The sequence below is a fragment of the Micropterus dolomieu genome, linkage group LG20 (assembly GCF_021292245.1).
Source record: "Micropterus dolomieu isolate WLL.071019.BEF.003 ecotype Adirondacks linkage group LG20, ASM2129224v1, whole genome shotgun sequence".
Classification (NCBI taxonomy): domain Eukaryota; kingdom Metazoa; phylum Chordata; class Actinopteri; order Centrarchiformes; family Centrarchidae; genus Micropterus; species Micropterus dolomieu.
The window spans coordinates 24,558,464-24,585,495 of NC_060169.1; the positions used below are offsets into that span (position 1 = coordinate 24,558,464).

At 39.7% G+C, this 27,032-nt stretch overlaps 1 protein-coding gene across 4 annotated transcripts; it reads left to right on the forward strand.

Moving 5' to 3' along the window:
- LOC123958735 (AN1-type zinc finger protein 3-like) lies at window positions 1-26,570 on the forward strand. Of its 4 annotated transcripts, none has more exons than XM_046032305.1 (7): window positions 1-366; window positions 13,296-13,336; window positions 13,738-13,926; window positions 18,919-18,981; window positions 19,878-19,919; window positions 21,949-22,167; window positions 24,470-26,570. In XM_046032305.1, the coding sequence occupies exons 1-7, from the start codon at window positions 284-286 to the stop codon at window positions 24,622-24,624; spliced, it is 792 nt and encodes a 263-aa protein (XP_045888261.1). In that variant the 5' UTR covers window positions 1-283; the 3' UTR covers window positions 24,625-26,570. The 4 variants fall into 4 exon arrangements, with proteins under 4 accessions (XP_045888261.1, XP_045888260.1, XP_045888263.1 ...); XM_046032304.1 differs by having other exon boundaries at window positions 2-366; window positions 18,916-18,981; XM_046032307.1 differs by lacking the exon at window positions 19,878-19,919 and having other exon boundaries at window positions 4-366.
- The last annotated feature ends 462 nt before the right edge of the window (window positions 26,571-27,032 follow it).

Here is a 27,032-nt window from a genome sequence, read left to right on the forward strand (position 1 = left end):
CCGGCAGTGGTTTGCTCCTCACTCCAGCTGATCGGCCCAGGATTCCCCGGTGGCTCTGTCCGCTCCGGTGTCTCAACGTCGATTTAAACTGTTTTAATCGTACAGAGTCAGTGGCCGCTCGTGTCGGCAAATCGTTCCTCGTCTTGTGAAACTCTGAAGGATAATCTGGCCGTGGTATTGACTCTGTACTCGTCAAAGCCAGGGGATCTAAACGCAAATACGAGGCCCTCACTCCGTCCCCGGATTCACCTGCTACGCGGAGAGCCTCACGCGGAAGACCGACATGGGGGACACGGGGAGCGAGGGCAGCAAGCCTCCGAGTAACGTTAACGTGATACCCCCGCGCTGCCCCTGTGGTTTCTGGGGGTAAGGCGACATACCTGTCAAATGTCTTGCTTGCAGATTGCTTTCTTTCTCTGCCAACAGCTAGCAGAGTCGCTAGCAGCTAGCGTTAGCAGCTCAAACAGGGATGAGCTGCTTTTCTTGTTATTACCCCTCCCCTCCCCTCCCCTCCCCATTGTTTTGTAGCATTAGCTGCTAGCTAACGCCAGCTGGCCTTGGTAACGTTAACCTTCTCCTGCAGATGTAGAGAACAGGCGAAGGATGTGGGATTAGCCCTCCAGGTAATGTGACAGGCGTGACAGCGCTGATAAAGTGGCGAGTTTCAAAGTGTCAGTTCATTAAAGGTGCAGTTGGTTAGAGATAACGTTATCACACTGCAGTTGTTAAGCCATAAACAGGACCTGGGTAGAAACTAGGCACTCGTGGTTTTATCTGTTAAAATGAAAGCTGAAAGGCAGGATATGTGCTAATATAATGACTCATAGTTGCAAAGACGGCAACAAAATGGGCACACATTCACACAGTTGGCTGTTTGTTTAAGTTTTCCTCAGCACATTTATCCCCATGAGTAGATTTTATCGTGTCAAGTCATTAATTAACATATAAACAGGCCCATTTATAGTGGTAATCATGATTTAAAATGGCACTTAAAAAGTAAAAACACATAAATATTAAACATATACAAATAAAAAAGCAATGGTGCTTTAAATTGAGGTTAACTTAGTTTGTTTACTATTTGCATTTGGTGGGCTAACTTAAAGGTTATCATGAGTCAGGTTTGGTACAAAGGTCCCACTTTAGATAGTGTACTGTGTTTTAAACATTTGGGGCATAATGTGGTTGATTTGTTGGATCATAGTGAATTACATTTTTTTTGCAGTATTCAATTTTCAACTTAATGGTAAAGGAGTTTAAGCTATATGGCAGCCGACCAGGCCAGTCAGGACTATGTTGTGTTTTCCAGATTTGGAGTAGTTTGTTTTCTTTCTCCATTATTGTTTCTGTAAGGTACAAGAGCTGCCTTAGCACACTAAAGTACGTAATTTACTATTTGCTTATTTTAGGAGGTGATCAGTTTGGAGGCGACAGCTCACCCAATGACTGGTTGAAAAATCATGGAAAATATGTGGAAAAAACCCCCATTGCAATGCCAGTCATCAGATCTCAATACCAGTATTTTCTATGAACTTGAAATTTCTATGAATTACTATTACTATGAAATTTCCGAATGCTTTTCTTACAAGAATGTAGTGAACCACCTTATCAGAGTTCACTGGGGTACCAAATATCAGTGGAGTCTGCACCAAAATCATGGCATGATCTGTCTGTTACAGTATCGAAACTAAGTACTAAAAGTTACACATTTGCTCACAAAAAAGTTATTTAAATTTTTGGAAATTAAATGTCCGTCACATTTACAGCTTCCTTTTATAACACTGTAAGCATTAACCCCAGTTTTGCAACTCTTGTGAGTCCACACTTCTGAAAGAATGACAGAATGTCACTGCTGTGACATGGACACTAATTATTTCATTTCTTCTAACTACTATTCTCACTATAGAATCTGGCCTTGTGATATTTCTACCCAGTCACTAATACAAAATGAATGAAGTATGCAGAAGTTTTGAGTGTTGTTTTGATACAGTTGTTAGCTGTCTATATGTGACTCACATTTTAGTTGATGTTCAGACATTGTGACGTGAGAAATTATTATTTAGAGAATTATTATTTTTCAACCAAATTTATCAGAAAATCAGAACTGCTGTCAGTTACAGACAGTATCGCCTGTATATGAGTCAGCACTATAAGGTCCAACTTCTTCATTGAAGATAAGAAACAATACTACTGAAGCACCAAAACTAATGGTGCAGTTCAGCGGTGCCTGCCAACACTTTAGTCAAATATTTCAGAGTTTATGATCAAATTGCTGACACTGAAAACCTGTGGGACGTTTCAAGACACCAGAGCATTCAGTGCAAGTTGTGATGTTTCACTTGACCACAAGCTGGACAATTGCCAAACAATATATCATGTTAATGTTTAATATTTCAATGTAACTTCCATGTACAGTTGCAGGAAAAAGTATATGAACCCTTTGGAATTACCTGGAATTACCTAAATTGCTCATAAAATGTGATCTGATTTTCATCTAAGTCACAACATAGACACTCCACATAAATAATTATATCTTTCCATGTTTTTATTAAATATACTGTGGAAACAGTCACAGTGCAGGGTTGAAAAAGTATGTGAACCCTTGGATTTAATAACTGGTTGACCCTCCTTGGCAGTAATATCCTCAACCAAATGTTTCTGTAGTTGCAGATCAGACCTGAACCACGGTCAGGAGTAGGGATGGGGAACCGAGACCTGGTTCCAAAATTTCTCAAAACCCGAAAATCAATAAGGTTCGAGCTTATCAATACTGCTATCGAGACTTGCGGGTCCTATGATAACGTTATGTCTCGAGCATCAAATCTGATTTGATTTGAAATGCAATGGATAAGAAAATCATCAGGCTGCAGTCTGCCTGCTCTCTGTGGGCTCCTACACACACACACACACACACACACACACACACACACACACACACACACACACACACACACACACACACACACACACAGCGGCAGCAGAGCAAGAGGCTGCGCCGTCGTGGTGGAATAACATTATGGTGAGGGTGAAGTTAGCTCCAAACTACTGTAACGTTAGTTGATGACAGCTAGACTCGTTACTGTAAGTACGTGCAATAAAACCTTTGCAAGTAAAAATACAATACTTTTTCAATACACCTGTCTGTAAGGTAACGTGAAACATGTAGAAATGGTTAATTTAATCATCTCTGGCCTCAGTATCTCATCCTGTATGTTTTATACAAGCACAGCTAACGCTAGCTTGGCATTAGCCAAATGTTAAAAACAAGCTGAATAGAAAGCTGTCTGTCTGGAGCATAGACTGGTCTGTAGTCTTAAAAACTCTGCTGCTGGCTAAGACAAACAAGCCGCTCCTCCTCCTACCTGGTAATGTTACCTGCAGCCAGCGAGAGAGGAGGAGGGACTGATACAGACTGATGTTATTCTTTCTAAACGTCACTCACTACTCAGATAAAGTTATTGAGTTACTTTGCTGTTGTTAACATTAACATTATTTATCGCAAGTGATATGTCATCTCAATATATAACGTTATCGCACATTGAATATTTTCCTCATACCGTGCAGGCCTACCTCATGCCCGTTGGGTCTGGTCTTACCAAATAACCATCACTAAATAATTGTAGTATCGTCTACAGTCTCAATAAGGGTATCAATAAAAAGTAACGATTCCCATCCCTACTCAGGAGGAACTTTGAACCATTCCTCTTTACAAATCTGTTTCAGTTCAGCAATATTCTTGGGATGTGTGTTAAGTGCATGGAGAGTAGTTACAGTGCTGAACTTTTTCCATTTATAAACAGTTTGTTTTACTGTGGACTGATGGACATCAAGACTTTTAGAGATGCTTCTGTAACCCTTTCCAGCTTCATGCAATTCAACAATTCTTAATCTTAGGTCTTCTTAGAGCTCTGTTGGTCGAGGCATGATTCACATCAGGCAATGCTTCATGGGAATATCAAACTTTTAATTTATGTGTTTTTTTATAGGGCAGGACAGCTCTTACCAACACCTCCAATCTCGTCTCATTGATTGGACTTCAGGTTGGCTGACTTCTGACACCAATTAGCTTTTGGAGAAGTCATTAGCCTAGGGGTTCACATACTTTTTCCACCCTGCACTATGACTGTTTACTCAGTGTGTTCAATAAAAACATGAAAACATAATTGTTTTACCAGTAATTAATTAATAAAAATGATAATCTTTTTTCAACAAATATGCATTTTTTAAATTAAGTAAAATCTTTTCAGTCCTTATTCCTCAACAAATAAATAATTTAATAGAAAAATTAAGTGCAGATTTGTTCGTGAGTCAAATGAATGATATCGAACATTTATTTAACATTTGTTGTATTTATATTGAAGAAAATAGTATCGCAATAATTATTTTTATCATTTTATTGCCCAGCCCTAATCTAGTGTAGGAATCCATCCTCTGAATTCGATTCTCCTGCTAGTAGGCTATGTGTGTGGGTCTCATTTTGTCATTGGGTTTGGAATAGAAAATTTGGGTATTGGTAGGAATCACCTGCAAGTTGTTTTGTATGTTGCAGACTTGTCAGCAACATTTGAAACACAGGTTCACTTCTCATGTGTCTTTGTCATACGGTTTGACTTCCACTTGTCTCTTTCTGCCTCAAACGTGTTTGAAGAGGCACATTCAAGTGCACACTGTATGGGTGTGATTGGTGCTCTGAGGCTCATAAACCATAATATTCGGCACCCATGTTAACAGGTTAGAGCAACCAAAGGCACAAATAAAATATAAAATACTGGTGTGACGAAATAATTAAAATACTAAGTACTTTGTAAAATTGAAAATATAAAATTACATTTTATACAAACTGATATTATAACCTTTGAGGTTATTTAGTAGCCTAAGTGGTGTCTAGCTTGTAAGTATATTTTGCCAGTTCTAGAGCACCTGTGTTGGCTAATTGCCCTTTTCTTCTGATGTATTGCTTGCCTTGGCATGCATTATCTGATCACATTTTGATTATATACCTTCGTCTTAGGGTAATTTGCACCAAACACAAAAGCTGCAAATGAACAAGGAAGGAACGCAAATGAAATACGGTAGTTCACAATGAGCATGTTGCCGACTTCACATGCCATGCCATGTTATTCACTTGCATTTAGACTGAGCAGGCTATTTGCTGTGTCCTGTTGTTTTCATACAGTTTAAACCTGAGGAAAAAAACACATTACAAACAAACAATTTATTTGAGGATAAAATGACTTATTAAATAATTTATGTCAGCATGGTTCTCAGCAAAAACATATCTTTCACTACAGCTTCTGTGTCTATAGAGTATATCTAACTCAACAACTCGGCCTTCTTTCAGATTAAAAGCCCTCGAATGTTTCTGTGGACAGAATCCCTTCATTTATTAACAATGCGGTTATTGTATTTATTAAAGGCAAACTCGGTATAGAAAGATAGGGCTGGCAGTAGGAGTGCTGCAACAGCAATGCTGTCTGTGTGGACGCGTACATCACGCGTACAAACCGCCATACGCGTGTCAAGCAGTGTGGACTAAGCATTAATGCTTGTGCTTCCTTTTGTTATTCCCCCTGAGAGCAGAAGGCTTGATAGTCTCAAAGTGATCTTTGACAGGGTAGGAAAGAAATCATTATGTTACACCTGAACTACAGCTAGCTTTAGTGATCACAAATGTTTTGTTGAACTTGTCCTTTTAATGTCCAGTAAAGAATTCTGTTTTTACAGGAGCGTAATTGTATCATGCCTGTAACAGATATTAGATACAGTTATTTACAGCCTGCACGTTCAAGTTCAAGTTTGATGTTATCATTTGTGTTTGAATTTAACACTCCTGTACCTTGCAGGTATGGATTGATTGTGTTGGTCCCCGTTAGTTGCATGTGTGTAACTCCTTGCCAATATTGGCAAGTGCAGTTTAACAGGGACTTATTGCACAAAGAAAGTTGAACATAGTCCTGTTCCCTGTCATGTCCCAAGGCTCTATTTGCTAAAAAATGTGGTTGAGTCACAATTTCTGTTTGTTGCTACTGTGATTAGTTTTGGGTTTTTTATACTTTTTAATAGGTTTTTGCTAGATCATTCCTTTAGTGTTACATTTATTTAAAATTTCAAATGGACTTTATCTTCAATTTCATTTACAGTGTCAGATAGGGAAGTACACTGAACAAAATTATAAATGCAAAATGTTTTTGCCCCCTTCATCAGCTGAACTCAAAGATCTAAGACTTTCTCTATGTACACAAAAGGCCTGTTTCCCTCAAATATTATTCACAAATCTGTCAAAATCTGTGTTAGTGAGCACTTCTCCTTTGCTGAGATAATCCATTCTCCGGTGTGGCATATCAAGATTCTAATCAGACGGCAAGGGTATTGCATAGGTGTGCCTTAGGCTGGCCACAATAAAAAGCCACTCGAAAATGTGCAGTTCCATCACACAGCACAATGCCACAGATGTTGCAAGTGTTGAGGGAGCATGCAATTGGCATGCTGACTGCAGGAATGTCCACCAGACAGGGCTCTAGACTAATGGCGTCCTGTCGTCCTGGGGACGATAGAAAATGTGTTTGGGACGAAGAGAAATATTCTCTGGAGCACCTCTGGGACGAAAGGGATTGTGTATGTGTTTATTTATTACTATCACTTAGCAAATGATAAACTGAACCGACCGAGTGCTAACTACAACAGAGCACATCTTCTCATGCTGTTACTATATAGTCACTAGGGATGGGAATCGTTAATTTTCATTGATATTCATGCCCTTATTGAGACTGCTTAATGATCACGATTCTTTATTGATACAACCATCATACTTTTCTATTATTTGGTGACTGTTATTTGGTAAGACCAGACCCAACGTGCATGAGGTAGGCCTGCACGGTATGAGGAAAATATTCAATGTGCGAATGTGTGTGTGAATTGTAATATATTGAGATGACATATGACTATAATAAATAAACATTGAAGTGTGCATATTAACCGCCTGGTTTTTAAATTATTTATAGGATTAGAATTTAAAATTTAAATACAGCTTGTTTCTAGAGCAGCAACATTAATGTTTACAACAGCAAAGTCACTATATATAAACTCAATATCTTACATCACGATACTGAGTGATGTTTAGAAAGATTAAAAACTCAGTCTGTATCAGTCCCTCCTCTTCCTCCTCCTTTTGCTGTAATTCACTGCCTGCAGGTAACGTTACCTGGTCGAAGGTACACCAGACACCAGTCTATGTTACAGACAGACAGCTTTCTATTTAGCTTGTTTTTAACTGTTGGGTAATTGCCAAGTTAACATTAGCTGTGCTAGTAAATACCATAGCCTACAGGATGACAGACTGAGGACAGAGATGATTTACCTTACAGACAGGTGAATTGATATAAGTATTGTCTTTTTACTCGGGAAGGTTTTATTGCACGTACTTACAGTAACGAGCGTAGCTGTCGACAACTCGAGTAGTTTTGAGCGAACTTAACTTCACCGTCTCCACAGCTATGGCACAGCCTTTCGGTCTGCTGGGCGCTGTGTGTGTGTGTGTGTGTCTGTGTGTGTGTGGGAGGGAGCCAACAGAGGCTGCGGCCTGATTATAAACCGTCGAGACAGTAGCTCAGACGTCAGGCTAGCAGATATCAGTGTTCTCTGGGAATCTTACAAGGTTGAGTCCTACAAGAATGTTTACAAGAACTCACTGGCTCCACAGATACAGGTACAACTCATGGATAGTGAGAGATTCCAATATGATGAAGCACTGGAGTCTAAACATCAGATAGATAGTTGTTCTAGGTGAAAGGTGACCTAATAGAGAAACCTATAGGCACTAGGGGGAAGACAGAAACATAAAAGGGACCACAAGATGTTATCCTTCAGATTTGGTGTTGGCATTTGACGTGTTCACGTGTTGTATGCTGGCACTGTTTCTCCTCGGCCAGGCTCAATAAATAATGCTATGTTAAGTCTTCATCAGTCTCCGAAACTTTTTCACACCGGAACCTGGCTCACAATATTATATAACGCTTTACATTAACTTCAGGACGGTTCAAATTGTTTTTCGGGACGGAGGTGAAAAAAGCCCTGCCACCAGAGCTGTTGCCCATGAATTAGATGTTCATTTCTCTACGATAAGCTGTCGTAGAGAAATGGGAAATGCTGTCGTAGGCGTTTCAGAGAATTTGGCAGTACATTTAACTGGCCTCACAACCGCAGACCACGTGTAACCACACCAGTCCAGGACTTCCACATCCAGCAGCTTCACCTCCAAGATCATCTGAGACCAGCCACCTGGACAGCTGCTGCAACAATCGGTTCGCATAACCAAAGAATTTATGCAAAAACTGTCATGAACCTTCTGAGGGAATCTCATCTGCATGCTCGTCATCTACCTGACTGCAGTTCGTCTTCGTGACTGACTTGAGTGGGCAAATGCTTAACATTCGATAGCGTCTGGCACTGTGGAGAGGTGTTCTCTTGGTTTACTGATGTCAACGTTGTGGATCGAATGGCCCATGGTGGCGGTGTGGTTATGGTATGGGCAGGCATGTGTTAAGGACAACAAACACAAGTGCTTTTTATTGATGGCATTTTGAATGCGCAGAGATACCGTGACAACATCCTGAGGCCCATTGTTGTGCCATTCATACACAACCATTACCTCATGTTGCAGCATGGCCCCATGTTGCTGTAGACAATTCCTGGAAGCTGAAAACATCCCAGTTCTTGCATGGCCATGTCACCCATTGAGCATGTTTGGGATGCTCTGGATTGGCGTATATGACAGCGTGTTCCAGGTCCTGCCAATATCCAGCAACTTCGCACAGCTATTGAAGAGGAGTAGATTAACCACAGGCCACAATCAACAACCTGATCAACTCTAAGTGAAGGAGATGTGTTGCATTGTGTGAGGAAAATGGTGATCGCACCAGATACTGACTGGTTTCCGGACCCCTGCGGACTCTCCCCAATACACTGAAATTTTTGAGTGGCCTTTTATTGTGGCCAGCCTAAGGCACACCTATGCAATACCCATGCTGTCTGGTCAGCATCTTGATATGCCACACCTGTGACATGGATGGATTATCTCGGCAAAGGTGAAGTGCTCACTAACAGAGATTTTGACAGATTTGTGAACAATATTTGAGGGAAATAGGCCTTTTGTGTACATAGAGAAGTCTTAGATCTTTGAGTTCAGCTGATGATGAATGGGGGCAAAAGTGTTGCATTTATAATTTTGTTCAGTGTATATACAAATTGATTATATGGCCTGACCCCGAGTCACTTTGTGCACATGTGCTGTGTGTCCGGTTTTAAGTAAACTGTGTGAGATACATGAGAAAGAAGTTTATTTTTTAAATCCAGACTGCTATAGTGAATATTACTGTTGCCAAGGCTATAGAAAATTGCTATATTAGTCCAGTAACAGCTTTATCAACTAGTTTATCGGTCAGCCCTATATTTCATGCAACCTTAATCTCAAGGAATCATTGACATTTACATTGATGCTGAGAGTGCTATTGCTGTTCATAACAATGTTTTAGATCAACAGAAGTACTGAATGCATGGCTGGCAGAGCTTGCATTGCAGAAGTCAAATTACAAAGTCAAATTTTGGCTCACAGGTACTGCAATTCAAGTAAGTGTAAACTTTCCATCCAGCTGTTGTTTGCAGCTAAAGATATGAGTCATTGTCTGGTTTTTACTATAATATAGATACTGTATATATTATAAATACCACAAATATACACTAAAACCATGGTTTAGCCCCAAAGTTACTCTACTATTTAATTATTTTTCCTTTGTAAGGGAAGACTTTAACACACTTATTTGTCTATATTCCAGGCAACTGCACAGCTGTATAAGTTGTAAGGTTAATGCTACTATGCATATTATGAAATCTCATCTCATCTCTCTAGCAGTTTGGGGAAAAAATGAAATGAAAATGCATATTTTTGCCAGCAAATCCCACTTAAAAAGCTTATTCAATTAAGGCGTTCTTTGGGTTTTCAACATGGAAGCTGCCATTGGCCGGCAAGACAAGGTTGTGCTGCCCTTACAGTTTGAGATGTAGGGCCCATCAGCAAAGCAAAACTACTGGACACATTCCAGGTGCAAATGTAGAACTGTAGTATTTTATCTCTCCTCCCCCTGTAACATAAAACACAGCTGAGCCATTTTCTGACACTACTTTATTACCAATAGATGTAATATTATCTAATAACTAATTCAGCCACATGTGTAGGTGACAGCATGTCTGAATACTCTCTTTTAACAGACTTCTCTCTGTAATTAGGAAGCCATTTTTAGTTGTATTGCTCATGTCACTCAAACTGCATCAACACGGCGACAGAGCACATCTTCCTGTCTGTTCCAATCAGATATTCTCATTAGAAACAGCAGTGGGCCAACTATGAAACAGACTGATTGTGTGCTCTCTATTCAAATTTCACCCAGCTTAACAAGCATGCAGCAGTTTCTTTCCACCTGTTCTCATCCTTTCTCACCCCTTTCAGTTCCTTAATGAATCTGTGATTTGATTACCTGTGATTTGTAAGGTTAACAACAGGATATGACTTGTTTACCCAGTATCAGCTTCCTCCCTGCCTGTGCCTCTGGATGAGGTTTCTCCTTTGTTACTTCTTGCTCCCTCCTTTTTCTTTTATACCCAAGGCCACACACCAGTAGACAGACAGACAGACAGCCCCCAGGTTGACTGCAGATGACCCTACATTTAGAAATGAGGACAAAGGTGTGCAACGAAGCACCCAAAATAAATAGAATGTGACTGATAGCAGCGACCGTCACACTCAGTGCGCAGACAGTAAGGACGAGGACTGGAGAGGAAATGAGAGGAGCCTTGTCAGAGGAAAGCCAGAGCCATCTGTTGTGAAAGAGTTGTGCCACTGAAATCAGCGAGGCTTCAGTCATCAACCCCTTAACGAGTACTATTAACTATAGGGGTGTAACGGCACACAAAAATCACTGTTAGGTACGTACCTCGGTTTTGAAGTCACAGTGCGATTTATTTTCGGTACAGTAAGGGGGAAAAAAATGCTAACATTAAATTGCTGCTGGTATATTATGAAGTTTTGTGAACATCCAAATTAGTTTACAATTTATTAACAAACTTACAAATTACACATAATAAATAAAAAATAAATAAATTATATAAAATAAAAAAGAATAACAAATAAAATACTGCTGCAAACTACTACCAAGTTCTCCACTAAATAAAATATTCTCAAAACATTACCACATATAGCTAATAAAATATAATAAATGTATTTAAATGGACAGGATGACAAGTGGGTGTTAAGTTATTGTTAAGTCAGAATGTCACTAGTAAGATTGTTCTAGTCAGCTAAGCCAGAAAGGGTTGTTTACCATAAGCGCTGTGTTTTCCATTGTTCCAGGATGTCAGTGAATGTGCGATACGTTTAGAAGCCTGTCAATGAACTGTGTTCGTACCTGTGATTGGCAGAGAGTTAACAGTGATGGTTCTTATTGTTCCTGCTAGGCCGAAGTGTGTGTGTGTGTGTGTGAGCAAAGGGGAGAGGGACAGAGAGAGTTGAGGAGGAGAAGTTGGCGTGTAGCACTTGGTGACGGCAGAGGTGTATTGGCGTTGGCACTGACCATGCTGCTCAAGTCGCTAGTTAGCGAGGGGCTGGGCTAAAGCGTGCTGCTTGTGTAGCGCTAAAGCGCCGCCAGGCGGAGATTTGGTCAGCCACTTGTCTGTGTGGAAACTCGGAATTTACGTATGTTCCACAAACAAAACAAGCCTAATTATGACGTTAAAGATTGCATTCACATGTGCACCGTTTCGAAAGTCCTGTACCGAAATGGTCCGGTACGAATATATGTACCATTACTCCCCTAATTAGCTTACAGCTTTTATGTCAAGGATCTTTATCCAGGATTAGGAAGGGAAATGTATGCTTCTGTGCAATGAGAAAGTTTCCATTCAACTAATAGAAGCTTTCAAAGCTGGTAAAGAGGGCATGTTAATGATGTTTGTAGTTTTTTCCATTTGTGACTCTTACTCACCTTTATCAGGCCTAGTTGAGTCAGTCACATCAACTATGTACATGTGCCAACACACAGATTAAAGGCCTTCAATTTCTCATTGGAAATCAGCTGTTTGCTTGCAGGATTTGCCAGCTTGTTCTGCCATACCGACATGTTCAACTCCACTGCTACCACACTGTGCAGATTCAATGTTTGTTAGAGACAACTGACCAATGTCTGTAACTATGTAATGTTAAATATGATCTACTACTAATAACCACAACATAGGTAAAGTAACAATGTTATTGGCCAGATCTGTGTCGAAAGTTGCAAAAAGAATAAATGAAAATCTAACTTTAACAGTTTTGTTACAATTATATAAAAAAACAGAATACGGATGATTTTCATTCAGCTCATTTTAAAGCTACATTAAACAGGTTTTGACCACGGAGGCAGAAGGAGTCCAAAGCAAGTCAACAGAGAGTCTTTGTTTTGAAAAGCTCAAACACACAGAAACACAGCTTCAACGTAACATTGGTGTATCGGGTTTCCATGGTTAACATGTTAGCAAACGTGGTTCACTTACCTTCCTACAGACACACCACGTGGATGTCCATGCAGTTGGGTTTTTGGCCAGCTGATGAATATAAGTACAGTATTTACTTGCTTTTAGTTCTGGTTTAGTCATCTTCTGAGAACAATATATCACCAACCACTAGGTTACTATGGCTGTTTCTTTACACTTAAAGTAGCATTATGTGAGCTCGTTTGCTGGAACAATGGGACTTGGTTGAATGTTGATATTGAATGAATGGCTGATGTGGATTCAAAATGACCTCTCGTGTTTACCATCTGTAACTTTGACATTCAAAATTCACAAGTGTACGAGTTTTAATTTCTGTTTGGAAGTGTCAAATAGTATTCATTTGTGGAAGTAGTACAGTAAAAGATCTAAAAAAAATTCACACCTCAGTTGATGTATCCCCCTAGATAGTCCGTTATGTAGACCTTGAAAGCCTCATAGCATGGCAGCTTTAGATTCAGTGAATAATTTAATACTGTAGCCTGGATCACACCCTTAATCTTGAAAAGTTCTCTTCCAGGATCCCAGATGAGACATAAAGTGTTAGCCTGGTACTTGGGGTCATGGAAACATGGTGTTACTTTTGCTGTGTGGATACTCGGCAGCAAAAGGCACATACATTTTTTTGTTGTTTTTTTTGTATACCACTCCGCACTTTTTGAAATGCTTATCCAAGCTATTTGATTAACGCGTATGCTTTTCCTCTCTGGTCTTTTTCTCAGGTCGAGCAAAACTATGAATCTCTGCTCAAAGTGTTTTGCAGGTAAGTTCTTGTTCTTCTGTGTGCTTGTTTGGTTGGTTGATTGATCTTGTGTCCAACAAAGTGCTGTGTAAGGTAGGTGGGTAGGGGGTCAGGGACTGTCTCCACTTATGTAGCTGTTCTGGAAAGGCCTTGAAGTGACAAAAAGTGGAGAAAGAAGTCTGAAGAAGTAACTCAGGGGTAAAGTTGAGTGTTGTGCTCACCCCAACTCTGTTTATTTGTTATGAAACACTTTTAAGGAAAGGACAGAATTTTATAATTTTTACAGCAGTAACTTGTATACCTTACCTGTATCCAACTGGAATTTTAACTTAACCTATTTGGTGGTATTTGCTTGTCAACCATGAAACGGGTGCATACGCACAGATGCACACAAATGTCTCACCATTTGACTTTCTTCATAGATATTCAGAAGAAACAGCCAGACGATGATTGTGCCCCGAAGGCCTCCTCAAGCTCCAGCGGCAGCCAAGCAGATGTCTTCTGTAATGAAACAAACAGCAGCATTAGTCAGTCACTGATGTCGATGCCTAACACATCGGAAGACCCTTCGCCAGGAGAGACGGGAGCGACATCTCTACCTGCTCAGGATGGTAAGACAGCAGTTAATCAATAAGAAATTAATGTTTTCTTTTCAGCACAAATGATGTTGGGCCAGGGCCTCTTTGTTATTTCAGATGTTATATTTATATTTCAGATGCCTTAGGGCCATAGTTCATTGAAAGATACATTTTTGCTGCCCTTTTCTTTGCAGCTGTGGCGAGTGGAGCACCCCTCTCCCTTTAGTAGGGTGACCCCGAATAGTCGAAGATTCTGTGCTTTGATAGAAGGAGACTGATTCGACTGCCAATGTCACAGTCGAATCTTTGCAGAGGCGTTATGAAACGAGGATAATACCGGTTTTCTTCCAATAAGTTAATATACAGTCTATTATGATATAAATATCAACATATAACACTAATTAAAAATGTGAAAAGAAAGAAGCTTTTAATAAAAATTTTTAAAGTGCATAAATAAATCCAAAATTGTAATGCTAACCCTTAAGGAAGGGGGCGTCAGTGTGCATGTGTTTTTAGAGTGTGCATGTACAGAGCAAAAGGTGTCAACAGTAAGCCTCAGTTTAGCTGCAAATGTACAGTGTAAGTTACAGTGACTAATGAATAGAGACAAAAGCTCTGCAGCTTCTCAAGATTAAAGCAGAGCTACTGTGTGTAACCGCCATCAAGACTTGACAATTCTAGACCTACTCTGAAGTGTTTAACTTAAAGGACCAGTGTGTAACATTTAGGGAAATTGGCAGAAATATACTAATATTCTAGAGCACGACCGATATGGGATTTTTAAGTCTGATACCGATTTTGAAATTTGAGGAATTTAAAATCCGATAGCCAATATATTGGCTGATATTCTTTTCCCCCTTATTTTAAGAAACGCATAACATAAACAAAGATTATCCCTAAAATTTGTTATGTTGAGACCGCCCCAAGATACCATGACATAAAGCAGTTTAAAAATAAACTTTGTTATTGTTAGAAATAGTACATAGAATAAAAGTACAACAAAATATATTAGTTTTGATAAATAACAGTCAAATGTATAAAACTACAGAGAACATTTTTAAAATATCTGATTTATTATAAATTATAGAGTGCTACTACTAATGAACATTAAATTAACAATTAAATAAACACTGTTAATTTGATCCAATGCTACAGAAACCATTTCCTAACTGCTATTTGGCTCTATGATACAGTGACGCAGAGGAAACTCTTCCCTTGAATCATCTTAAGCTAAGCTCCTGTGTAGGGGCTACATGCGTAGCTACGCCGTAGGCTACGCAGGTAGCATGGCATTTATTCTTATACGTCGGTGTCTCCATCATTCTGCAATTACACCCCCAAACGCTAGTTAGCGGTAGCGCTACAGCGTCCACTGTGTTGACTTTTGCCGGCTGAGCAGGCTAACTTCCGGTTTAGCTCTGACATCTACGGCATAGCCTCTGCGTAGCTCCCTACTCTACACACTCACCTATGCCGTAGATTTGACGCAGAAGTATAAATTGTACTTAATACTACATGCAACTGTGTGTTAGATACTTGTTCAGCTCATGTTTACTCACAAGTCCCCTCTGATTTAATCATTTCTGACACGCCACCTGTAACAAAAGACACTACAGTTTAATCGTTCATTAATGTTAGCCTCCTCAACTGATAAACACGGCTTTAGCTTTGTGGCTAATTTAGCAACAGGCAGCGTTATCTGCTGTTGCCAATGTTAGAAAATATTTAGAAGTAATAAATTAGAGAGAAATGAGAGGACCGGTCGCTAGAACTGCCAAACTGTTCCCGAAATAAATTACATTCACGTCTGTCAGCAGCGTAGCCTCCAACACTAGAGACCTTTCTCAATCTGTGTTCTTGTTTGTACTTGTGTTCTTGTGAAACGTCATCTTTTGTGGCCCAAGTACAGTCCCAATACACAAGTTTGCGTTTTGGCAAGAACGGTTAAAATTCCCGGAAATGTTCTTGACACTCCCATTTTATTTTAAATCAACTGTAGATGTACTAAAAATGATGGTGAATCAAAAATGTGCTCCAACGTTTTCGGAGTTCTCCGCAACCGTCAGCAGGGGGAGCTAGCGAACCAGTCCGTAGGGGGGAGCTAACGAGCCGGCCACCCAGTCAGCTCACAGAGCCCTCAACAGACAGGCAGACCACTGCAGCCAACACAGCATAGAGTCCAGCAACAACGGCAGAGTAAAAGCCCACAGCTGTAAGATAGTTTTAACGTTCGTACCGTTGTTATTCTGTCATTACATTCTGAGTAATTTTGTTAGGTTTTAACTTAAATCAAGAGACATCTGGATGATGTACAGAAAAATCTGGTCTCAAACAGTCAGCACCGCTTTGTGTGCTCGTGACATTGCAAATTCATTCTTCCAAGAACAACTAGCAAGAACGTTCTCCCCAAGAACACAAAACTGTTCTTTGCATTGTTGGTTTTTAGAAACACCCTAGGTTACTGTGACATCAAACACGCTGTGAGCCTGGAGAGGGCAGTGAAAAACGGGAGGGTTAGCAACTCTGGTGCGGGCTATTTTTAGTCATGTAAGTCGTGTAATTGACGTGACAAAAGACCAACTCACTGGGAACACTAAACTACCAGAACTCCGAGCCGGTAGACTGCGGTCAGCTGATGTTTTATTCGGTGGTGCTGCAGTGTTGTTAACAGAGGAGCTGCAGGGCACCCTCTGGTGGGCAAACTATGCAACACTCACGGCATGTGGGAAGGATCCTACTCTGTTTTTCTTTTTTAATAGTCATATATCAGCTGTTATAAACGCTGATGCAGATATATCTGCAAGTAGCTTATATTGGATGATAATTTCTGCATAGCGATAAATCGGTCGGGTTCTATAATATTAGTAATAATAGTATGTTTAATAGGGCCTTTCGCATATTTTGCGAGTTTATCAGCCACTGTAGGTTTTCCTACATGCTTGGAAGGGGAGGGTGAGGCGAGGGGTATTCAGTTGGTTGCAACCTGACCTAGATGCCACTAAAGCCCCTTTTCCACTGTACAGTACCAGCTCGACTTGGCTCAACTCTACTCGCCTTTTTTTCCTTTTCCATTGTGGAAAAGCTGTACCTGTACCTGCTTCCAGGTACTTTTTTTTGTATCACCTCCGTTGAGGTTTCAAGCGAGCTGAGGCGATACTACAGTGTGACATGAAAACACAGCAGACTACTGATTGGTCAGAGAAAATCGTCACTATTCACTGCATCATCATTGCACGCGCCAGACATTGAGAGATACTATGTCTGGGTACAATGTGCAATGGAAAACGGAGCACGGCCAAACCGAGTCGAGTAGTACTGGTAATGGAAAAGCGCCATAAATCCTACAAACTGGTCCTTGAAAGACTACACGGTGATGCAATGTCTGCCAAATGGGCTAAAAATTTAGAGGTGTGTTTTAATACACAAGCGCTAATGGCAGTGGTTAAAACCACAAACATAGTATTGTAGCTTTTAGTCCAGTGCATCTTTCGGTAGAAGACTGCAGCTAGTTTCTGCCAGCTGAAGCAGCAGCTCCAGTGCCCCTGTCCTGGCTATATTTGTCTTCATGGCACAGATAGAGAGAATGATAGGAAAGGGTAGCCATTCAGAAGTGAAGGTTTTAAGAGGACACCTACAATTGCTAGGGCATCGGCCATCGCTAAACAGTGACAAGGTTGTTTGTGGAGGCCAGTTCAGGACAGGACAGTAAAGTGGATACCTCATGGATGTGTGGAACCCACACTAACCTGCTCCTCTGTGACCGCAGAAGCCTTTTCGTAATACACACAAGTACATGATTTTTAGTCCCTCACAGAACTCACTTATAAAATACCTATAAAATCAGTGACTGAATACCCATCAGCCTCAGCTGTACTCTGAAACTGATGCTAAAATATTACATATTACATGTTAGAGCTGAAATAGCTAAATGATTTATTTATTAGTCAATTGACAGAAAATGAATCTGCAACTATTTTGGGAATTGATTTATTGTTTGTCATATTCTAGCTTAATTGGCAACATGTTATTGGTTCTAGCTAGTCAATTTTTATGGTTTTCTTCTTTGTTCAGTTTTTTTTTCATATATATATATATATATATATATATATGTATACCTAAATACCTAAATGTCTTTGGGTTTTGAACTCTTGGACGGACAAAACAAGACATTTGAAGACATCGCCACTAAAATTGTGACATACCTTTGTTTCATTTTATAGACTAGGTGATGAATCAAGTAATATAAGAAAGTAAGAATAATTGTTCATGGCAGCCCGACATGGTACATGTTTTGTGGTGACTTGATTTTGAACCTTCCGTGCGTTGACTCATTTTACTCTGAGTCCCCGTCTGTGGCAGAAAGTTTGATTACAAGACTCTGATCTGGAACTTAAATGCATTAACATTACCAAGAGCAGGTAAATCATTTGTTTTAAAATTTTTCAGAATTTATTACCTTTGTTTAATATTGTCATTCAGGCATTTGACTCAATTGCATTTCTACTGTATCATTTTCAATTTCACTATTAAAAATGTATCAGGTGGCTGTTTAGTTTTTTTTTTTTTCCACCGTCAGCCATGTCTTGGCTGGCTTCAATCTGCACACGTCACACATATCTCCTTCACAGATATCTATCACGGTCTCTGTGGGGAAAAAAAGCTCACTGCATAATAATGGATTCCACACACCCCAGTCATGGTCTTTTCTTCCTGCTACCGTGTGGAAAACTGTACCACGGTATCTGGGCAACGTCCAGAAGACTCTCCAACAGCTTCATGTCCTCAGGCTGTTATGATCATAAACTAGTTTTCTTTCAGAGCAACCTAACACATGACCTAATCTGTCAATCACTTTCAGTTTACCAATTTTTAAACGGTTGTTTGGCTTTGTATATTTATAGTGTGTATATGTAAGATTTTGCAAATGCATGTCCGTGCTAGTGTGTGCATTTTCCAACGTTTTACAGATTTATTGTTGAATTATTTATTGGTCTGTTTTAAATCAATATGTGTGTCTTTCAGAAGTATCCAGCACAGACACAGTCTTCAGTTCACTCTCCACTCCCACAAAACGCTCCTTCGAGTCAGGTATGCCCTTAACTCTACCATTACAATGTCCATTATTGTGTTTTACACTGTGTGCTTGTCGGGTCCACTTATAGGCATGGGAGTGGAAGACCCAGTAGCATCAATGGTATTGGATTGATCCAAAGTGACCAGGCTAATTGTACTTACAGTGGAAACAGCAGATATTGGGGATGCGATAGAGTGTATGTGCCAGAGGGTGCAAATGTAAAGCCAGTCAAGCGCTTACTAGAGTGAATGCTGGGTACAAATGCAGTAGTTACACAAATTGGTAACGTAGACATACGATAAAGAAAAGGCCACACAGAATGGAGCGTGGTAGCTCAGTGGTTAGCACTGTCACATCACAATAAGAAGGTGTTTGATTCTACAAATTTAGGAAATAGACTTTGTTACAGAGGGAGCAGGTCACAGTGAAGCACTTCTGACACAGCTGAAACGTGCACATGCTGGGAGCTGGTGCAGAGCATAGCATTATTAGCAGCGTTGATTTGGAATAAGTTGAACGAGGGTGGATGTCTAAAACACTGCAGACTTTCCTCCAGTGTAGATTTCTCTTTATTGTGCTTTCACCCTTAGGTGACACAACCTTCTGCACTCACACACTTGAACACTGACTTAAGACTACTGCAGAGTAGGCAAGACTCAGCCATGGTGTGTAAACATGTTGATCCCCTGTCTAATGCAGCGGGATCATGTGCTGTGGCCGTGTTGACGTTTCACTTTTTACAGTATCTCTAAATGGGGCGCTCTGTATTTTAGTCTAAAGCCTGGATACACTTAGGCTTTGCTGATCTTATGTGCAACCTATTACACACAAATCAGTTCTTAGTGCAAATGTCTTGCCTTCAAATGTCTTTTTCTTTGTTGTTGACTCACATTTAAATTTGATGTTTCAGCCGGTGTAAATTGGACACAGAGATTTACCAGGATAACAAAAGGCAGGCAAGGAGGAAACAATTTTTTTTCCACGACATGCACTTGCACATGTACGAACACACATTCTCTCCCACATATAGGGATCGATGGGGCAGGCGAGGGGGATCTGGCTGCTGAGCTTGGCCTAGTTCTCAGAGATTTATTGAGCGCTGATCAGCATTCGGCCGGGCCAGGGAAAAAGTCTGCAGGATTGATGAGAAACGCTGAGTTGAAATTCCAGCCGACCAGTGGAACTCGCTGCATGCTCGTCCTGTCTCAGATGCTGGGTTGAATGTAATATAATGCAGGAGAACCATTCATCTCCAAAGCGCTTTTTTTAAATTTCAGATGCAGATTCAGATTTTTTTTGTTACCGTGTGCTATCATCTGTTCTCTCCTAGTTGCAGACTGCACTAAATCAGAGATGATGTCTTTATATATTACATTAAAGTTGTTATGGAACCTATTATTGGAGGTCCTAAGTTTTCTCTTGAAATTCTATTCGTAGCTAGGGTCCTGGACCCACAGGAGATGAATGCTTTTTGGAATATTATGTGGGTAGGGGAGTAATAAAAGATGAAGGTTTGGCTGTATATTGGTAGATTAATTATTTAAAATCATTTCCTGGATGATTAATCGTCCCATATCTTTTGTATCAGAAAACTGATTTCTTCATAGCTATCTCCTCTCCTTTTTGCTGACATTAGGTCTGAATACTTTTTCACAGTTGTTAGTATTGGATATTTGAAACATAGAATCAATATTTTGGATCATACAACCTCACAATGGCTATTTTTAAATACAATAAAGCAGACATTCAACATTTTAAGTTGCCATTATGCCATTGTTCACCTCATTTTCAGGAAAAAAGATTTCACGGGTCAATGTTCCTATTTAGGCCACCAAAACCGCTTTTCAGATTTTTAATATATACTGACCAGATTTAAGTGAGAACATATAGTTAAAATTAAAATCTAATCTCTCAAGTGTTAATTATTCATTTACACCCATTTCTAATGTTTTTTTATAGTTTTAATTTGTCAAAATATGTTAAATGTCTTGCAGGGGCTTAATGGGTAACAAACTATTTATAAAACAATAACTTTAGGCTAGACATTCAGGCTAGAAGTTTGAAAACATTGTAAACATTTATTTTAAAACCACTCATTTCATTTTGCAGTAACATTAAAACAGTTATTTGTGAGGAGACATCACTCATGTCTAGAAGGTCATGTATCATCAAAAAAATTTTATTCACAAAACATTTATGCCATTTCTACCTTTTCCTAGGGTGACTTAGGGATTAAAATAGTTCAGAGGTCAAAAGGGAGAATATCCCCATCGGAACACAATCAAGTGGGCTTAATAGGAGCAGGTGTGCTTAAAGCGAACATTGGTAACAGTAAAAATATTGTTGGCTATAGACATTTACGTCCACCTCTGTGTGACTATATCTTTTTGCTAGCGTCCCCTTTACGACCACTGTGTAAAAATGTTCATTAAAAAATAAGTACAGATGAACATACACATTTATTGTCTATTTAAAAGTATAATAATATAAACTGCATACAAAAATGTGAACTATATCACTTACCATGCTTTATGTCACTGCAATGGACCACACTCTGCAGCTACTGTATCGATGCAGCATCAGGTCTGTTTGCTAGCATGTTAAAACTTATAAAAACTCATATTTTGATTTAAAAAGAAACAATATTTCTAATACAGGTAATATACAAGTCAAAAACAAGAATAGAATATGCAAAAAAAATTTTCATTGGAAAAAACATTACACAGCAAAAATGATGTTCAAATGGTGTGTGGGCTTAATATGGACGTTTAACATAACACCCATTGTTGAGCTACCAAAGGTTTACTATTCATTTTGCGTTTGGCTTCAGACTTTCAGTTACTCATGACATCAACAGTACATCCAAGAACCCGTACTGTACATTTTCTCACTTTTGTGAAAAGAGCACAGTGATTGCAGCTAATAGCCCTTTTTTTTCTCTTTACGTTTTGTGCCCCTGTGCTTATTACATGTGTCTCCAGCCTCAGAGTCAGAGAGCGATGTTTCACCCGAGAAGCGAGGACGAATGGGTGACCTGCCAGAGGGTGAGGGGTCTTCATCATCATCATCATCATCATCTTTGTCTGCATCATCATCATCCTCGTCTCGTAGTGGCTCTAAACAGCGGAGCCGCAAACGTTGCCATCGATGCCAAACCAAACTGGAGCTGGTACAGCAAGAGCTGGGTTCCTGTCGCTGTGGTACGGTGAAACAACTCTATACGCATAAACATACATTCGAACACATACATTTTAACCCTTGAACAGATGTACGCTAATACATGCACAGGCCCACTCTCACACACAAGATCATATACATTAAGTAGTGGTAGCTGTTATTAAAGACCTCAGGCATGTGTCTTGCACGTGCATGAGGTGATAAATGACTTTTGCAGTGGTAAATATTGTCCTTTATAAATAAATACATGGTGGTTAACCTGGTCATACTTGAACTTGAATACATCCACTGCAGTGAAATGCATCTACTACCTGTTTGTGTGTTGATGAAAATGTCAATGACTTGAGTGCTTTTGCTCGCTTTGGGGGACCATTACAGAAAGCCGGAATGTTTCACATTGCACATAAAACATAAGCCAATTACAACAAACACTAATGCAGTTTAAACCAATACTTGGCTTGCTAATCAACTTGTTTGCATACAAATTAAAGTACTTAAAAAGTCACTGCTCTTCACTGCTTAAAGACCATCTGCTTAAACCCACGCAATAATTTCTAAATTGGAAATTGACTTGCTTTTTTTCCACCAGGCACTGCTTAATGCATGGGCCATCCATCCTTAATAGTCTAGTGCTTACTATGAAAACATGCTTTTTACAGACTGAAAGGGAAATGGTGGCAATTACAGTGATTTCTGACTATTGCAGTAATTGCAGATTACTTTGCTAATGGTTCGGCAGAATGTCTCACAGTATAACCCACGAAGGTCTGATAATGAGCTGAAAGCACGCTTTTCAGATTGTAAATGGGGGAGAAAAAATAGCTCCAGCAAAGTATCTGATCCAAAGTTGTCACACTCTGTAGACTGGTGTTACCCAGGAAGTATACTATTTATCTGACTAGGTGTAAGTATAACACAGAGTAAAGGCAGTAGAACTAAAAAAGCAAAAAAAAGCCAATTAAATCATACATCACACATCTGATGTGGAGATCCAACAGAAGCAGGACCTTATTTATTTTCCCTTGTCTTCCTATCAATTTTAAATTTTAAAAATGAACCTAAATGTAAATGTGGTTTGTTCAATATCAGAAACCCGTGGATAAGACTGGCTATAAGACCAAAATTAATATTGCTCTAATTAGATAAGCAGTGTCTCAATATTGATGTGTCACAATATTTACTTTATCTATTAACTGTTGAGATTTTGGTCACATTCATTTTGATTTTATTATATTACCCAAAAGCTTTCTCAAATCACTAAATTTCCTGCAGCCTGATTGATGTTTTGAAACTCAACCCGATTCACAGTATAAAAAGGTCAGCATGGAGCTTGGTGGAATTTTTTGGATTTAGGGTTTCTAATGGTGGAGTAACAAAATCATGGTCTGTTATCCCTAACTTCTGAAAATAGTGTAGTGAAAATGTCATGAATATTTTGCTTAGTACCTGTAGCTGCACTTTGGGACAAACTGTGGAATGGAAATCTATCGGAACCCACACAGATTATTTTCAGGAAGCTTAACTCTTTGGCAAATGAATGTCATGATCATTTGTATTTGTGTTTTTTGCCATGCCTTTAAAATAGTACTTTTTTTGCTGTAACTGTAAACTGGAAGTAGATTTGCTCTGTTGCCAGCCCTCCCTTGTTTTGGGAAGTGTCCCTTTTTAAAAAACTTGGATGTTACACAACTTTGTCCCTTCTCCACTCCATTTGTGTGCACTGTAATCACATAGGTTTTAATTGCATAGCAACCAGCTGTCAAACTAGGCTTTTAATCACCGCTCATTGAATGCCAGCAGTGTTATTATGTGTATTAATGAATGAATTGAAGACGACGAGAGCTAACGAGCTTCTCTGAGCTTATCGAGCCTCCTACCGTGGCAGGGCCTTTTGTTGAGAGTGCTACAGTAGAGACAGAGTCAGTGAGAGAGATGAGGGTTGTCTGCCTTTGTGGAATGGAGTCAAAAGAGGACGCTATTAACTAGAGTGTCTTCTCTGGTAACAAGATCTTTTACAAAGGCATGGCTGCAAAGCAGTATCTGCCTTTGGCCATTTAAAAAGACGGATATTTAACGGGATGCATCTACGGTTTTGCCATAAACAGTATATGTGTTTTTTTACCTTTTGTAAAAATTACAGTGGTTTCAAAAATGTTCAAATAAGTAGTCTATATATCTCACAATATTATTTGGTTTGTTATTTTGTTTTTGTTTTTTGAAGTTTAATAGAATTATAGCTGCAGACATAAAGTATTTTTACATTTGCTGAATATGACTGAAATTAACCACTCTCTCTTTCAACCACATTCCTCACCCATCCTCCAGGTTATGTCTTCTGTATGCTCCATCGGCTCCCAGAACAACATGAGTGTCTCTTTGACCACCTGGGCCGCGGTCGCCAGGAGGCTGTCCTAAAGATGGTCAAGCTCGATCGCAAGGTGGGCCGCTCATGCCAACGCATTGGAGAAGAGTGCTCCTGAGCGACCGTTCCCTCTGAAGAATCTCGGTGTTCAGACGGTGTCTTGGCACAAACAGGGATTTGATTTTTCTTTTATTTTTTTCGTTTTTTTCAAAGATTTTGCAGGTTTTTGGATACAAACCTCCGCCCTTTTCTTTTAAATTATGCTCGCTCTTTTTGAATCCCAGTGTCCCAGTTGTTTTCTTCTTCTGTTGGCTTGATCATATCCCTGCTGCTAAGATGCCTTTTGGAAAATCCAAGCCCAGGAATGACAGAACAATAAAGAGCAAATGAAATTTCTTCACTTTTTTGTTGTGTAGTCATCTCCTGGCTACACAAGTGTGAGCAGAATAAGAATGAATAAAAGGATGAAGAGAAGGAATACAACGCTTTATACAAATGTTTGTCCAGGAAGCCAGTTTAAGACTATACTCTTTACCTCAAAAAAGAAAGGAAAAAAACAAGAATGACAAGGAGGGGGAGAGGGAGGAGGACGGGATGGTTACCCTTTGTGTACACTTCTGCTTTGGCGCTGTCCATAGACTGCTCTTTACCTCAAAATCAGACAGAGCTTGCTTTGTGCTCTGCGCCAAGCATAGACTTTGTGAAGCAAACCAAGCTAGCCAGCCTCAGTTTAAGTCAGTGTCTTAGCCCCTGGCCAGCCACTACCCCTAATCCTAAACCTTTAGAAACCTGTTAATCATCCCACCTCAGGTTATCAGGATATCAAGGCCCATTCTTCACCCCTCCTCCCACCAACTTGCATCCTTCTCTTTTCCTCTGCACCTTTTGCTCCTTTGTTTGTTTAAGAGTGTCCCGCAGGTGTTTCTGCTTTGTTGTAGAATCCATTGTGGATGATGAAATTGGGGTGATGCTGTTAAGTCCAAATTCAGAACTTGCAGTGTGAGCTGGACTCAAATACATGATGGTGAGAGTGAGCTGGTTGTCCTTGGATTGCTCACAGATCTGTCTTCAATGTTTGGACACGATTGATCAAGACTTAATTTCTTGCGGATTTTCTCTGTCTTCCTCTTTTAGTCTCGGTCTTCATCACCTTATTCTCCACAAGTCCTCCCACATAATGAAGACATGTCCCTCATATAGTCTCTTTTCTGCAATGAGGATTAGGAATATGTGTGTTTGATATGTACAAACTTGAGGAAGACAACATTTGCAAGACATGGCATACATTAAAGTATGCGTATGATTTATGACTGGACCTGAAATGTCTGCATTGTATGCGTCCGCACATCACTATACTTTTGCAAATACATACACTTACATGTTTTATGTGCTCAGCTGTTCACATTGAGCACAAGCAGGTAAAATCAAACATTGCTGTACTCACTCAGAGGTTCCTGTTTAAGATGGGTGATGGTTGTTGTAGTTCAGGTTTGTTATAATGTCTTAGGCCTTCATTTCAATTATCCGTATTTTTAAGGTCATTTTTGGCGACAGCTTTGATACAATACTTAATATTGTTTGGTTTTCACTCCTTTTACCAGTACTTCCTACAATGCCTGATGTTTTCATTTCTAGATAGCATGATGAGCTCACAAGCATTCTGCTCCTCCTGCCTTCCACTTTTGTTTTCTCATCTTCCCCTTATTGATTGCTCTATTTTTCCTAGTACTGCTCCCCCGCCATCAGCAGGGGTGAGCAGAGTGCTAAAAGTTGACATCAGCAAATAATGACTTTCCAAATGCTCTCCTGGTGGACTGTGGTAGGAATGAACAGAAAATGCATAATGAATGAATATTCTGTATCTTAAAGAAATCCTTATTTAACCCCTTTTTGCGTTTCACTTAGACTTTAGTTTAGAACTTCTTTTTTTGGGGTTGTAATGTGGTTATAAAATGGGAAGATGAATGTGGAAAAATCTTTATATTTGTTTCCATTACTTTACATTTTACCTCCCCTTTCCTACTTTTTCTTTTACTGAGAAAGAATAAACTGGATTAGACAAAGTGTGAACATCTCTAGTGTACTTATTGACATGCTGGATGGGAGGATGATGATTGTTTGGGAAAAGGCAAGAGCTGAGCAGTTACACACACAATTTCCCCCCAAACTGATTTGATTTTTCAGTCACACTCGAGGTGCAAGGTGGAAATTTGGGAGTAGGATGAACATATATGCATATTTTGCATAATGTGTATTTTTAATAAACGCACGTGTAAAGTGAGGTTTGTTAAAAGTCCAAGCCTTCTTGCAACAAGGTGCTGGCACTCCACGTCCTAGTATCCTACCAACTTTTTATAGTGATGTAAACATCTGTTACTGCTCACAGAGGGCTGCTATAAAGCTACTCTCATTTACTTAACAAATCTGTTTGAGTGTGTGTTTGTGTGTGAACATGTGTGCTTGCTAATGGAGAATTTTAACTAAAGAGGCTTCTGATGGGAGCGATGAGTCTTGTGGGCCGGCTGC